The 14941-nt window shown below is 50.4% G+C and overlaps 5 protein-coding genes across 5 annotated transcripts in view; all 5 read right to left on the bottom strand.

Annotated features, from left to right (window-relative positions):
* Positions 1-182: 182 nt before the first annotated feature.
* Positions 183-1174, bottom strand: NEUTE1DRAFT_57970 (uncharacterized protein; the record flags this gene model as incomplete). The annotated part of the gene is made up of 1 exon (XM_009849029.1): positions 183-1174. The coding sequence occupies one exon, from the start codon at positions 1150-1152 to the stop codon at positions 196-198; it is 957 nt and encodes a 318-aa protein (XP_009847331.1).
* A 1831-nt stretch (positions 1175-3005) lies between these two features.
* On the bottom strand, positions 3006-5339 carry NEUTE1DRAFT_98139 (uncharacterized protein; the record flags this gene model as incomplete). Its single annotated transcript, XM_009849839.1, has 2 exons — positions 3006-4888; positions 5120-5339. 2 exons carry the CDS (start codon positions 5337-5339, stop codon positions 3006-3008), a joined length of 2103 nt encoding a protein of 700 aa, XP_009848141.1.
* A 1618-nt stretch (positions 5340-6957) lies between these two features.
* NEUTE1DRAFT_134968 (uncharacterized protein) lies at positions 6958-8231 on the bottom strand (the record flags this gene model as incomplete). The annotated part of the gene is made up of 2 exons (XM_009849840.1): positions 6958-7364; positions 7463-8231. 2 exons carry the CDS (start codon positions 8229-8231, stop codon positions 6958-6960), a joined length of 1176 nt encoding a protein of 391 aa, XP_009848142.1.
* A 3124-nt stretch (positions 8232-11355) lies between these two features.
* NEUTE1DRAFT_98140 (uncharacterized protein) lies at positions 11356-13415 on the bottom strand (the record flags this gene model as incomplete). Its single annotated transcript, XM_009849841.1, has 4 exons — positions 11356-12178; positions 12236-13111; positions 13145-13296; positions 13362-13415. The coding sequence occupies 4 exons, from the start codon at positions 13413-13415 to the stop codon at positions 11356-11358; spliced, it is 1905 nt and encodes a 634-aa protein (XP_009848143.1).
* Positions 13416-14271: 856 nt separating this feature from the next.
* The window catches only part of NEUTE1DRAFT_127741 (uncharacterized protein), a gene marked incomplete at both ends in the record, with an annotated part of 3200 nt that continues 2530 nt past the window's right edge, over positions 14272-14941 (bottom strand). The window contains one exon of the mRNA XM_009849842.1: positions 14272-14733. Coding sequence (XP_009848144.1) covers positions 14467-14733 — 267 coding nt within the window. The remainder of the gene's footprint in view (positions 14734-14941) is intronic.

Below are 14941 nucleotides of genomic sequence, written 5' to 3' on the forward strand. Positions count from 1 at the left end.
TTCCGCTTAAGCATGGGAGCTGGAAGCACACACCGGTCCGCGGGCCGAAGGACCCCACACATACGGCCAAAATCCGAAATTGGAAAAGTGACAATGGGTGTAAGTGATAAGGCTAAACAAGTACCATAGATAAGGGTTAGGGGTATATACCCGCAATTCGCCTTCTCCCCAGTGCAGGGCAGCTGCGCTTCTCTCTTAAGTCAAACATATCCCTCCGTCAACAGCAAACGTCTGGCCGGTAATATAATCCGCCCCTTCACTCGCCAAAAACCCAACCAAACCCGCCACTTCCTCCGGCGTACACGACCTCATCAACGGCACCAGTGTGTCCACAAAGCGCTTGCTCACCTGGGCCTTCGCTCCTTCCTCCTCCGCGTTCCCCCCTCCCGCCTTTATCACCCCCTCCGCAATCGTATCCCACATGGTCGTGTCCACCACCCCCGGTGCATACGCATTAGCCGTGATCCCCTCCGCCGCCAACTCCGCCGCAAATGTCTGTGTCAATCCTCTAACCGCAAACTTGCTCGCCACATACGGTCCCAACATCGGCAGACCCCTCAGCCCAGCCACGCTGGACGCGCCAATCAATTTCCCCGAGGTGCCTTGTTTGATCATTTGCTCGGCAGCGGCGCGGTAGCAGTTGAAGACGCCAATGACGTTGATGTTGAACATGCGGAGAAGGTCCTGCGGGGTAACGGTGAGAAGGGGTTGGGCGCCGACGATGCCGGCGTTGGCCACCATTGTTGAAAGAGAGCCGTGAACCGAAACATGGGAAGAGATGAGGGCGGAAACGGAGTCGGGCGAGGTGATGTCGGCGGGGAAGGGGTGAATGTTGGGGTAGCCGAGGGAGTGGAGGGTGTGGCAGAGGGATTTTAGCGCGTCATCGGGGTCGGATGAGGAGGAAGCGGAAGAGGAAGAGGAAGAGGAAGAGGAGGAGGGAAGGTCGTTAAGGGTGAGGGCGTAGCCGTCGGCGGCCAGGCGGTGGGCGATGGCGCGGCCGATGCCGCGGGCGGCGCCGGTGATGATGGCGGATTTAATGGGGGTTTTGGGCTTGGGGGATTGTTGGGTTGAGATGAGGCGCCGGGTGGAAGCTGTTAGGAGAGACTTGGAGAGAAGGCGGAGAGGTAGGTGCAGTTGTCGGAGGGTAGCCATCGTGTTGCTGAAGAGGAGAAATTATCAAGGGTGCTAACGATGTTTGACTTCTAGTCTCGTGGTCGAGCGATGTTCTATATGGACTGCTTTTACTACAGAAAGTCGGACCCCTCAGCTATCATACCGCCATCTTTGTAATATTCGTGCTACGGTGATACTCGCCGGTTCGGTGCGCTGGCCACAGCCAAGGGTACCTACATGTGGGGCCTCCCCTTGATAGCTCGCTTACACGAACGTACGTACAGCAGCCAAGCAACTATCCTCTTTCTCAGAATGACGAGGAGAGTCGGTTGGCTTGTTATATGAGCGAGGCCCACATCAACCTAACCTCTGTTAGGTGATTGATCGGTGGTGTATTATTGCCAAAGTCGGAAGTTCGTGTATCCGTGGTACATATCACATTACCTGACTGCCGATTGTGCTACCGTACGGTGTACCGGAGAATTACATGTTACGAGGGCTTTGATTGTGTCGAATTAGTCATGTTGGTATCGGAACAAGGGGATCCCACTCTGGTGATATGCCGGGAGTAACCTCAGATGATGTGGAGTTTGTTTCGGCTGTCTGCATCTGCTTGAGCCCTCCATCTGAACCTTTCTTTTCTTTCCTTTTCTTTTTTCCTTTATTTTGCTTTGTTCTTTTTCTCCTTTCTTTTTTTTCTTTTCTTTTTGGATACCTCACCAGCTTCTGAAAACAGCAATTCACTGGAAATGTTCGGGGCCATGATGCAATTGCCGACTTTCTTGCTTTCCCCGTTCGAAAACTATGGATTGGGTAAATATTCTACCAGCTAGCTATACTAGAAGTCTGTACATCTGCGATTTTGTCTTGGACATCAAAGGGTTTGACACGGGTCGTCATCGGTCTCAACCCACACAATAGGTATCCAAGCACTTCAAAATATCAAGTTCGTCGAGGCTTGTTGTGTTCCAGTTTTTACTACATACACTAGATCTAAATGCCTATGAGTGGCTATCTAACTAATTCTACACCAGATCCGCAGACGTATGATACATTTTTTGCCCAAGATGTCCTTCACCTTCACGACTCCTGTCATTGTAGCCTTTTTTTAGATACGGAAAGAAGCAAAGCTTGCCAGGTAACTGGATGGTACGAAGATAGGAGACAGATTGAATCCCCGTGCAACGAGTGATTCAACTCCGAATCAATCTCTCGTCAATAATAAACGACTCCCCAGATGCCTGGAAAGTAAGAAAATTCTCTCGGGCCTTTAACATCATGGCTTGGGTAGTCGAGCTCAACGAACATTCGCCACTGCCATAGTAGCCTCCGACAGCGATCGGCAAGTAAGCTCCTCCCTGGGGACTCGGTCGGCAACGGCGGGCAACGAAGTCATACTTCTTGACTCCAAAATTATCGCAGCCTCAAGAAGAAAGCGAAGGTCAAAAGACTACTTCAATAATCTAGCTTATGGCTGGTCACTTGGCGGAGGTGACTGCAGAAAGACAACGACAGAAGATGCCGTGGGATTGGTTTTGTGATGACAATGGAGGAGGAAGAATAGAAACCAGAGCACCTAGTCTGGAAGTAATGGAAGGGAGTGCAGGTGATGGAAAGCCCGATGGACGGGCGACGAGTCAAGGACTTTCTTGAAGTGGCAGAGTGACCACATTGTTGACGCTCTAGCAGTGACCGGCATGTCTTCTCTGAACATGACTCCCAAAGATGTCTTGGTTGGTGAACAGCCTGCGATGTCCATAATAGGAATCATTCCTTAGCATCGGATGGCTCGGTCTTTCTTCAATACCTCCACATTAAATGACACCCGACTCAATAACAGCACTTGATACAATAGAAAGTTCAGACATCGTTCTGTCTTTGCCCTCACCCGCTTATGTTGACCAGGCATTGTTATACTCCTCTTGGACGTTTGCCATCAACGCTTCGAAGTCGATATCGAACCCAGAAACCGGTGTTGACGGCGGCACATTTGGCTGTCCTGCAACAGAGTAATTGTTGGCGGTATTCTCTGCCGTTTCCTGGGACTCCGTTGTCCGTTGTCGCTTTTCTGGAGCCGCGGGCCCGTCTGGTAGAGCGTGCTTTGCTGGTCGGATCGGCAGCTCTGCTGGCTGCGTAGACTCTGCTGAGGTCGGCTCTGCTGCTGGTGCAGCTTCAAATGGCATAGGCAATAGGGGAGGATTCTGAGTGAGTGGACGTTTCATCTCCCCATCTTGAGGTTTGAAACTCGGAAAGTAGTGTGGCTCTCTTCCCCGGCCCCCGGTTCTGCCAAGATATATGACGCCGGATTCGCAGCCAAGTTCCCAGCGACGCCAGTGAAGCTCCTCAACAACTTGCTGATAAACAGAGTCTGATAGCTCAGGAATCACCATTAGCATCTTCTCGACAAATGCCAGACACTTCCTTGCCCACACTTCCTCGGAAAAGGGCTCAAGGGGTATTGTGTCTAGGTCAACAAGGCCCGCATAGTACTCTGAATCTTGATCCCAGTAGAGTCCGCCCAAAAGTAGCTGTAAAGGAGTGCACTTCTCAACATCTTGGGCCAGCAGCTCATCTGATGTACACCGCTCCAGGAGGTAAAAGAGGGCATCGTGTTGTTGATCGAAGGCTCTGTTGATATTCCTTGTAGGCTTGCCGCCAACGTACCATAACTTTTCTTCGAAAGTTTCGATATTCAGAACAATGTGCAGAGCAGTCTGGCGTCGAACATTGACGACTTTGGTCTTGTGGTCGTCCGGCATTAACTCAAGCCAGATATCCAAGGCGGTCGTGCTCGCATGCCGGTGGCGCGCTAACAAGGTTAGCAAGGTCTCAGTGAGAAAGGGTAAATGGGAGTCAAGCCCCTCCCGACCGTAATGACGGACTTGGAAATTCACGAGTTCTTGGAGAAGCTCGGTCCGCAATCTTCTCCCGGTCATCGGCTCGTTCTCGGGGTACCGGCCTTTACCAAGCTTGCATTTGCAGCATCTTCCGACCAGGCATGCCTCGATCGAGTATGCACGGGATTTTCTGTTGTACCACATGAGATTGGAGAGAGTGTGCCTGGTGAGGTGCGGGGTGTATGGACAGTTCCTCGGAAACAAGGCTAGCTGGATAGCTGCTAGAACCTCGACTTCCTTCAATGTTCCGTCACATGCTCCTGTTCTTAGCAGAATGCTTGCGAGGGGCCAATCAGGGTTGGTCTTTTTACCTTGTCCGGTACCTGTGATGAGTTGAAGGAGGAGGTGGACCATGTTCGTCCGTCCTGGAATTTCTCGTACAGTTGCTTTCGCGCCCAACTTGACGAGCTCGGAAATCACCTTTTCTGAGGGCTTTCGCTTGCTGTAACACAGCTTTCTGAGGATGGACTTTCCAGCAGGGTCCGTTGACCATCTGGGTACATCATCAACATGACAACCCGCGTTGACATCCACCCCCGCGTTGACAATGAGCCCCAGGAGTTTCCACATACCGAGGTGAGCTGCCAAGTACAAGGCTGTTTCCTTCGCGTGTCCACCGGTACCTGGAGGAGCCCACAGAGGTGAGACACCATGGCGCAACAGAACTTCAGCAACTCCCTCACTTTTCGTCTTGAGCGCTGTGAACAGAGGGGTGCGCGGGAGTGGATCGTTGACATCTGCGAGGACAAAGTAGCCGTCTCTAGGGCAGACGGCTGTGGCATCCGCTCCGTTTTGGAGGAGAAACTTGGTGGCTTCCATTTGGTTGAACACGGCAGCGAAGTGCAGAGCTGTCCAGGGCGTCCTTGCCATTCCAAAACCTGTTGGTCCGTCCAGGTAGTGCCATTTCGAAAGGCCACTGTCGTCGGAGCCGCGAAAAGACATCCGCACAGTATTGTTTGTAGAAACGTTCACTCCGTTTGCAACTGCGTATTCTTTGATTCTTTCTCTGATAAGGCGCGACTTGGGAGGCCAGATAAACACTTGATTGATGTCAGCTCCGTATTGGCCGATTGCGAGCTCCATGGTGCGAATTCTGTTATTGAACACACCCCAGAGCAAGGCCTGAGGGTTAACGGATTTGGAATCCCTCTTGTACAGCTCCCAATTGCATTTGGTGTAGTTCGCATTGCATGTCCGAACCAGAGAGTTCAATTCTGAATCCTTGAGGTGATCCGCAACCATACGCATTATTTCGGGGGGAAGGTCGAGGAGTGTTCGTGGTTCCGCCTCCTGGGGGAGTGTGAGAAAGTACTCAGCAGACGAAGTCATGTTGATGGGTTGTGTATTGACGACGCTGGCGCATCTGCTAGAGACACTCATTAGTTTTTGTCTCAAAAGCTATTTTTTGAGTGTTTAGTCTTCCAGAGTCTCTACTTACAGAAGCGTGATTACGACGATGTGTTGGTCTCGCCTCCCAAGTGAGAGAGGGGTGGTGGGGGGGAGAGCAGCGAGTGATGGTGATGTAGTCGATGAAGTTATTCGTCTTGCTGGCTCCAAGACAGAACTTGGTCGTCGCTTCCAGGCACAACCACTTCGTCAAGTACGATAATGAAAGACCAAATGTGAAAGATGGGGAGGAAGAGGAAGAAGATTGAGGCTGAAGGACCAGCAATATGTAAACTTGTAATCGCCATCTCCTTGGCGAAGAGTGAATGGCTCCAGCCCGGTGCTTAACCACCTCACGTGGGCCAAATACCTTTCAATATCCACTGCCGGTGAGCTGGCTATCGGCCCATTGCCGGTCCGGTGAATGGCCACGGTGTTGACTCGCATTCACCGGCAGTGGTCAAGGAAGGGTCGGCCGACAAACAGCGGGGTATTGGCCAAGCTTCGGCGAGAAGGTTCAGATGACTCTCGCAGGTTCGACAAACGACTGCCTGGAGCATCAAATACGTAAGCGAAGAAGCAAACGTTATGTCGACCCAGATTGCGAATCTATCGAGTTTCTACAGCATCATGGGGACTGTCGGAGCTCGGAGGTTGGCCACGCCATTGGGAATGCAGCATGAGCTTCCCTCTCACGGTCCGATTTCAAGGAATTCGCCCTTGATGATAACTCTGGATTCACGAAACCGCCAGTCGACTCTCTCATCGTTCTGCCAATTCTCACCTGCTTCTGCAAAAAATCTCGTCACTCGCGGTGAACATCAAAGGGCTAGGATCCATATGTTGGTTGATAGGTTGCTTTCTCCTTTCACTTCTTCACTTCAACCAGGACAAACTGCGGCAAACGAACACCATTGCTTGCGTGTTCAATTTCCATCTGATACCCATCAGGGCGTCCGAAATCCCGTACAAATTTTACATTGGCTTTCCACTTCAAATGGCCACAGTGATCTGAAATATTATCGTAAGTAACTTTTCAAACCGCATTCCGTCTTCTTTGTCCACTGACATTCTCGGTTTTTCTCCCATTTGCAGGAGCACCAAATTCGAAAACACCACCGTAGAATACGGGCGCATTGTCGATGGCATGCTAAACTCTAGTCTGCTGAAGTTCAGAAAGCAATCTTCCATAGACTACTCATGGAAACTACAAGGAGTCATTCATCTATTGAAGAACGGAGTCCGTGCTGACAGCCAGGCGGCGCCATTTGACGCGCTCACTCCACTTTTCACCAATTCATTGTGCTTTGCAATGTAGATATGTCAGCTGGTGGGAGTGGATAAACATCAGTGTAGTGTTCACGTTGGTATATGGCTTCGAGTCATCACAAGGAAGGCACACATGTGTATTCCAAGTCCACAAGGCATGAAACTGTGCCTTCATAAAAAAATGTTTCGTCATTGACTACCTCTACCTTACTTGACTAGTATTAGCCAACTGTCTGCTACAAACCCCATTGCTTCAACCACTTCACGTTTTCTCAGACGGTGTTCATTCCCTCTACCAGACGCCAGAGAAGTTGGAGAACGTGTGAAATTCGTCCATCAAAAACTGTTCTTTGCTCCCCGTCTTTAGCTTTCGGCGAATCTCCGTCAATCTGGCAATCACGATTTTTAGAATCTTCTCTTTCCCCTGGGTCTCACCCCATACCAAGTTGACATCGTCAGTTCGTCCAACACCGAACAAGGCCTCCACGAACTGCAATCGCATGGTCATCTCAACGAAGCCCACGGTTTGAGGTATCCTGGCCGGTATAATACCCTCGTAGCAGTAATCCGATGGCGATCTGTTGATGAAGTTGGCAAGATCGATATAGTGACGCTCTTCCCAATAAATTGAGTTGAAGATGCATTGTAAGATATCATTACCGTTCTTGTCCACCGCGTTAAACTTGTCGCCAGGCCAGGCTGTCAGAAGAAAATGTAGCATCCAAGGTCAAGAAGGCAGCGGAGCATGTCGGATGAACTGGCGTTGTAGAGAGCCAGAAGTGTTGTGGGTGTCTCACCAGGTAGTATCCTGTTGACATCGACTCCAAATTCTTTGACAAGGAGCCGCACAAGCTCCTGTCGCTCCAGTAAGTCCATGTTGCAGTCGCTGGTATAATCAGGAAATACCGTATCGTAGGAGTCCCTGTAACTCCTGGGAAGTAATACAGACCGCCGGCTATAGCTTGCACTGGAGAGGTTGGCGATCGAGATACCCCTCTCAAAGCTATAGAAGGCAGCCGGAGTGAGTGCAGCATGAAGAAGGTAGCCGAGTTGCTCCGCGGTGAGGTGTGTATACGCACGAAGATGCAAAAGATCGACGGCTACGGCGCATCTACCGCCTACCACGGAGCGGATAAGAAGCCCAAACTCGATATCGTATCGAGCATCTAGTCTTGCGCCCATCTGCACCAACTTACGAATAACTGCCCGAGGATGCTTGAGCATAGCGTGGGCGGCGTAGTGGAGCGGGGTGTGGCCGTCGCAGTCAGTCGCATTCATTGAAATCCCGCTTTTCCCTGCGAAAAATTCCACCAGATCGCCACGGCCCAAACTAGCAGCAATGTGCAACGCCGTTGCGTGTGGAGTACCAGGATCGTCATCTGGTTCGTCAGGGCCTGGCTGAACCCATTCAGGGTTCTCAGGAGGCTCTTCCTCCTCCACTCCTTGGAGTGATTCCAACTCTTCGCCATCTTCGGGCAGTCCGTCATCTGGGTCGTCCGAGGCATCTTCCGGGCTATCTGCGACGTAAAAGGTATAAGCGCTACGACTTAGGAACAATTTGATCATGTCCTTGTTTCCGTAATATATAGCCGTGTGTATTGGGAAGAATTCTTTGGGATAGGATTCCAACGAATGCGTATAGGCTTTACTATGATTGGATATTGAGTAAAGCCTAAACGACCGTTCGCGAAAGCCCGCCCTAGCCTTTATTAATAAATTAGCTGCGGCCACTTGGTTTGCAGCGGTAGCGAAATGGAGGGTTGTACCCTATAAGATCTTCTCTATGCTTCCAGGTATCTCAGCATGGCGCGTGAATGTTGACGGGTCACATGGGTGCAATCTGCAGCTATGGGCATCTAACTCCCGCTCAAAACGACTCTTGGGTTGACCAGTGTAGAAGCTGAAACGAGAGACTTGGCCCACGCTTGTTCCCTGTTCAATTGCGCTTTTCATGCACTTGATGTTTCCTGTTAAAGTCCCCTAGGCTAGGGCTGTTGGGTTGCCGGATTTCGCATCCAATTTGTATAGCATTCGGCTGAAGAAGGGCTTTAGTTTACGGTAAGAAGCGGCTAAGGACGTAAGTGTCGAGAAATTATGGCTAAGGATGTCAGCGACTATTAAAAGAAGCTCGTTTGGGAGGTTAGGAAGTGATTTGGTTACCAGCTAAGATAAATTCTGAGAGTCCATGTTGAAAGAAAGTTTGTCGAATTGGTTGATGTTTGACTGTTATATAAAGTGCCTGGTTCTCAATGTGTGTGTTGTTGATCGTTAGGAAGTGTGTTTAAAGGGTGGATATACTTGCTGCCAATGTAACGATAGCTATGAAATTAAGAGGGTGATTTTTGGGTTGGATAATAATAAAACGAGGGCTTTGATGTTTGCGAAAGACAAATGGTGGCAGATAGATAGCTGCAGTTGGTGCTGAGAATTGTGTTGAGGTGCAGTGTGGAAAGAGAAGAGGGGGAAAGAAAAAGTAGAACGCAGGATTCGGAAGACTTTATACTCCAAAGTGAGAAGCAGCGGGACTGAGGGGCGGCAATGTTGACTTCACTTGCATGCTCGCCTGCTACCTTCACTGGAATACTTGGCTTCAATCTTGAGTAGTTCTTCCACATTAGTGGACCCTTGATGGAGTGAAGGCCTCTTCCGTTCGCACCAAGAGTGTTTCTCACCCACCATGTGCCATTCACCGTTGATGTATCAAACCATTGGGAAGGTGTTCTAAAAATTTCCGCATGGAATGCTTCGTACTCTCTACATCGATATCAGTGACGGGTCTTGAGGACCAGATGAAAACGGTTGAATTGTAACCAGGGAGATGGGAAACTCTTTGCCCGTCCCCGAGAGAAGATAGAGTGAATGAAAAGGGAGCCCCAATCCTTAAAAAAAACTTGGAGGAAGTAAGGTGAATCAGGGATCTTGGACGTACTAGGTCATGTAAGGTTTTGGAAATAAAACCTGAACAACCTCAATAACGAAGAGAGGTAGTTATGGGCATTCTATGTACCTGTACTGTTTGTATCAAGATATCTCTCAACTATTGTAGAATTGAAGCTGCACACCTAAAACTTAAGGCAGCAGTAAGGCTTGCCAAGACCCCCATACCAGTCGTCTTAGTGCCTTGACTTCGTACAGAAGAGGGTATAGCATCATTTGCTGTCTTTTGACGGTGTTGGAGACTTCGGACGCCCTCGCCGTCATCGTGGTCATGTCTCCGAGAATCTTTAAGTAAGAAGTCCTGGTTTGGCAGTTTTCCGGTTGGAGAAGGAAAGGAGTGATACTTGAAGTTGCTCATGTGCATCTTAAGCGGGGTGACTTGTTCACGCCGCAGGTTTGACGTGAGCCAAACTTGAAAACAAAACAAGTCCAGCTTGCAGTGGAGGACGCAATGCAGTATGAATCTTTCACAAACATCAAGACCACAAAGTGATTGAGCAGATTACATGTCATCAGTCAGCCAGAAAAAATTACAGTGTCGGGTAAAGATGAGTGTCTTCAGAGATCGCCAGGGGCACATGCTCATGGTCATCACTTCCCATCAAGCCGTCATCATTCGCACGCACTTGCCGGGATATGCATACTCTGTCGCTCTTGCACCGGACGGGGCGACACCAGAGAGAGGAGCGAAGCATCTCCCACTTGGTCTACTACCATTCTGGAACCTCAGTCTTCTTCAGTTCTGCCTGCCAATTGGTCGCTCTTTCACAGAGGAGACTGGATTGTAGAAAGGAAGAAAGTTTCCAAACTTCTAGTTCCACAGCTTGCTCAGCGGGTAATAAACAACACCAGGATGTTACGCAGTTAAATTTACAACTTGAAGCGAGGAAACAGTCCCACAGAAGGCCAAATAAGGTGACTGGGTGTTACACGGAACTGAACCTGGAACTTAAGATGAGAGTATAGAAAAACTTTGAGATTAAACAGATAATTTTGAGAGAATCACTGACACTGCCATACCCTCCATTAACCTCCAACGGTCCGTCTTCTCGATGACGCTTCCATCAAACTCCAACTCTGAGCTGTACCGGAAGGTGCCGAACAAGATCTTTCCACAACGCCCCATTATTTTCGAATCCTTCAAGAGGCTTCCACCAGGGAACCGAATTTCCAGAATCCGATCAAGCGTCAGCCTTCTCTTTCCCCCACGTGTACTTCAGTTCTCTTCCATCCTAATGTTCACCCAACAGCACGCCTCAATGAGCGCACGAGGCGTCTGCGGGTGAACGATTGATGGTCCCAAACAACCCGCCCTGATTCCAAGCCTTCTCATGAGCGATGGTTTTCGTAGCTTTGGTCTTCGAAGCTTCGGTGGCGGGCTGTCGCATCTATAGACAGCGCACAAGAGGGGTGTGGCCTTCTCCATTTCGGATATCAAGCCGACCGCCTAGGTCGACCAGTAGCTGTAATAGATGTTCTGGCATTAAGCAGTTGCCGCCAACTAGGTACTCCAAGACCTTGTCTTTTCCGGCGGGTTGTAAAAGTAGAAGGGAGAGGAAGAATTGAGCTTCAGGCTATAGTCCTGGAAGAAGGGGCATTGAAGTTAACAGCGTCGCTAAAGACTCGGGCAGCATCTGAGCGAATGTCGCTGCCGATCTTCGGGTTGGATGCGTGAATGCAACCTCTGAGAGTAGCCAAGGCGTTACCGTACCAGCCAGTAACACCACCGCTCGTAGCTTCAAAGGATCACGTTTCACGATGATCGTTCCTCCTTGGCCCTCTCCTCCCTCCACATCTCTCTTTCCTTCTCTATCACACCTGGCCCCTTGTAAACGCTCCCATACAGCCCCGACGCCCACTCATGTCCCTCCCCCATCCTATCCTCCTTCTTCACCTTCCTCCTATACCACCGTCCATATATCAGCAGGTAATACAACCTAAAGCTCAACAGGGCAAACCCGTCCCTTTCCAGATCCTCTGGGTACTGCGCCCCCAAATCAACCGCGGCCGCAATCCCGCTCATGACTGCCACCTCATGCGCATTGATCATCGTCCACGAGCTTGCAAACCGCGTGTGCCTTCTTCCTTGGAGCAGCCACATCCAGGGCACCACAAAAGCGTAGTGAGTCCACGAGTGACATAGCTGATGCCACCAGTCCTTGCGGATGATCTTTGACTCGTCAATCTCGTCGTCAGTCCAGAGATGTCCGTCGCGCTGCTTGTTGAGGTAGATGGTCTGGAACACGTGGTTGTCAAAGTCAACCTCGGGCGGGAACTGGGCCTGGTAGTTGGTGCAGTCGAAGCACATCTCGAGCTTGGTTAGGTCGGCGTCGTAGGGCTTGATGTAGTACATGGGGCGGAAGTTGTCGCGGGCGAACTTGACACGAGAGAAGTGGTCGACGCCGGAAAGGGAGTTGACGGCTTGGGATGGGTTGAAGAAGTTCTCATAGTGCTTGCGCATGTAGGAGGAGTCGTGGTGGGTGATGGTGATGTCGTCAGAAAACTTGGCGGAGCCTAGGACTTGGCGCTCGCGGAGGGAGGCGGTTCGGCCAAGGAGGCGTTTGGCTGTGTCGGCACTGAAAGTGATGATGTTCAGATGGTGTCACTAATAGGAGAAGCGGAAAAGTACTTACAGGCAGCAGATTACAATTTCGTCATAGTGTTCGGTTGTCTCTTTCGCGTCGGCATCAGCGTTCATGACCGGATCCTCAGTTGCCCAAGCGCTCGTAGCGTTATGGTTGTCCGGCATTGGGGTCCGCTTGATAGTCTTGACCACCACTCCATTCTTGTCGCGACTCAGTATCTGGGTTACCTCGGTAGACAGTCGAATGTTTACCCCTCTCTTCACCAGATCCTTACGCCAGTCCTCGTAAAAATTGCTAAAGTTTGGAAAAACAATCATGGGTGGCATGTTACTGGCGATGCTCTCCTTATCAGCCGGATACCACATTCCATATGTCGGACTTGTGCACAGTCGCTCGAGGATTATAGTGGGTACGTCAGGCGTGTAGTTTCCCGTGCCCAGAAACAGGGCTACCATGGGCAGAGCAACCGTGTTCGCGAACTCGTAGCTGAACCAGAAGAGCTTCATCAGGTATTTGATGGGCAGCAACGCGAAGATCAGCTCAAACCATCTGAGGAATGATAGCATCCGGTAAAAGCGCTTAACTTCGCTTTGGTGTCGTTCCAGGAGCTTGGTGGGATATACGTTCGTCCAGAACCTATTATCCTTACCGAAGGAGACTTGAAGCTTGACGGGGTTGGCAGCGTACCCCTGACAGGCGAACATCGTCATGGTGTGGTGGAAGATGTAAGAACCACCTTGAACGCCTTGGTTGAGCCATGATGCCCCGTGCTTCTGCTTGTCAAGGGGGATGGAGAAGGCTTGACCGCCGCAGTAGTTGGCGGCTTCGATGACAGTGACGTCGAATTTCTCAGGATGGTTCGACAGGTGGTAGGCGCATGACATGCCTATTTCCTTGGTGTCAGTATCTAAAGCAGAGCAATTCCTGGCAGTCTCAAGGGGCGTTTACCAGCAGCACCCGCGCCTACGATAAGCACCTTCTTCTTCCGCACCTCGCCTGCCATATTGGTTGGAAGCAATGGCGGTCGCTGTGACGAGTTCCAAAGTGGCATCGAACGTGTCGAGAAATGCAGTCGGAATTGATATCAGCTTGGCGTTCGCGTCGGAAAGCTGCGCAAGCATAGCGGGAGAAATTTCAAGTCATTGCGGGTTTGTCCATGAGTGTTGATATATGCCATCACGGAGTCGGAAATACAAGCTGCGCTCAGCAAGCAAATGTAATGCGTCATGATGTCTCATGCTGGCCTGCATTTGCAGTTGCGATCGGCTTTGTCGAGGTGGCCAAAGCCATTTTCCACAGATCCAGATGTCGGCTAGCGATCGCAGTCGGTATCAATTACACATGGATCGATCGCTTCTTCGTTGCTTTTGGCTTTCGGCACGATACAAAGAGGTGGAGGTCGAAATAAAGTTTGGCGGGGCTTGTCGCTGCTGTTGCAGGGGAACGAGTGGCCATGTTTGTCTCAGACATATGCGTTTAGTTGTTGGTGCTCGGGCCATTTCCTTCGTTCTGGAAAGGACAACGCCGAAGATGTGAATAGTTACACCAGCTCAGTATGTAATTACCCGGTAGGAACGTGCGTTTGAACACAGGTGGATGTTTAAGTGACAATTATTTGTTTTTGTGAATCGTATCTACGATAGAATTCCGATGCAAGCGTGGCAGGTTGCTGGAGGACAGATGTTGCAAAGTGGGATTATAGTACAGCGTACCAAACTTTTGCCTCAACGCAAGTTACAGGGTTGTGTAGTGTAGTGGTTATCACTCTGGATTTTGAAGCACATTCAATTTCTTCCAGTAACCCCGGTTCGAACCCGGGCACGACCTAATCTTTTGCCATTTTTTCTCCCCTTTTTGTGTGTTCATATCACTCAACATGACTACTTTCGACGTTGTTGCTTTTTTTTCTTCGCATCCACGATGAATCTTTACTTTTTCCTTTTGTTAAGGTTGTGACGAAAGCGGTGATTGTACCGCTGGCCAGGAACTCAGGAGCTGCCACCGTTTTTCCCAATGAAACGCTTGAAACATTGCTCGAAGAACATATGGGTCAAATCATTTAACTTTCTCGCACCTTCCAATTTCCATACCGAAACATGTTTAGTTGAAGTCGCCAGAAAGCACGAGTTATTCCGTGTTACCCTCTGTGCTGATACCACATCTTCCTATCATACATGTGCAACACTGCTTCCTCTTTCAAATCGACACGCATCAACTCACTACGAGTTCATTGAACTTACCTAACTTCATCACATCGATTATGTACCAAAACATCGACCTCAACGCCGCTGACCACCACCGCCGCCGCCCAACCCGCCAAGGACGCCGCCCAACAACCCTCCAACACCATTGGTCACACCACCAACTACATCGCCAACCCCTCCAAGCAAGTCGCCCTGTCCAATCTTGCCGACTCCGTCACCTAGGCCACCAGTAATACCCGTGACGGCACCACCGACACCCCGTCCGAGTCCTCCGACCACTCCTCCAAGTGGTCCACCAACTGTGTCGCCGAGGCCGCCGACTGTTCCGCCAACGGTATCGCCCTGTGGTTGCGCAACATGGGATGGCAAGTCAGCAAGTGATCGGTTAGGTCCCCGTCACGACGGGGTGTTTTTTAACCATTGCCAGATTCTCGACTCTTTTTGCCTCTATTATCCGCACACATGATCAGATGGAGCGTTGAAGAAACGAAACATGAAGCTGCAGATGAAGAAGGGAAAGGAGAGAAGGGGGGGGGGGGGGGGGGGGGGG

The sequence above is a fragment of the Neurospora tetrasperma genome (genome assembly GCF_000213175.1).
Source record: "Neurospora tetrasperma FGSC 2508 unplaced genomic scaffold NEUTE1scaffold_1, whole genome shotgun sequence".
NCBI lineage: Eukaryota > Fungi > Ascomycota > Sordariomycetes > Sordariales > Sordariaceae > Neurospora > Neurospora tetrasperma.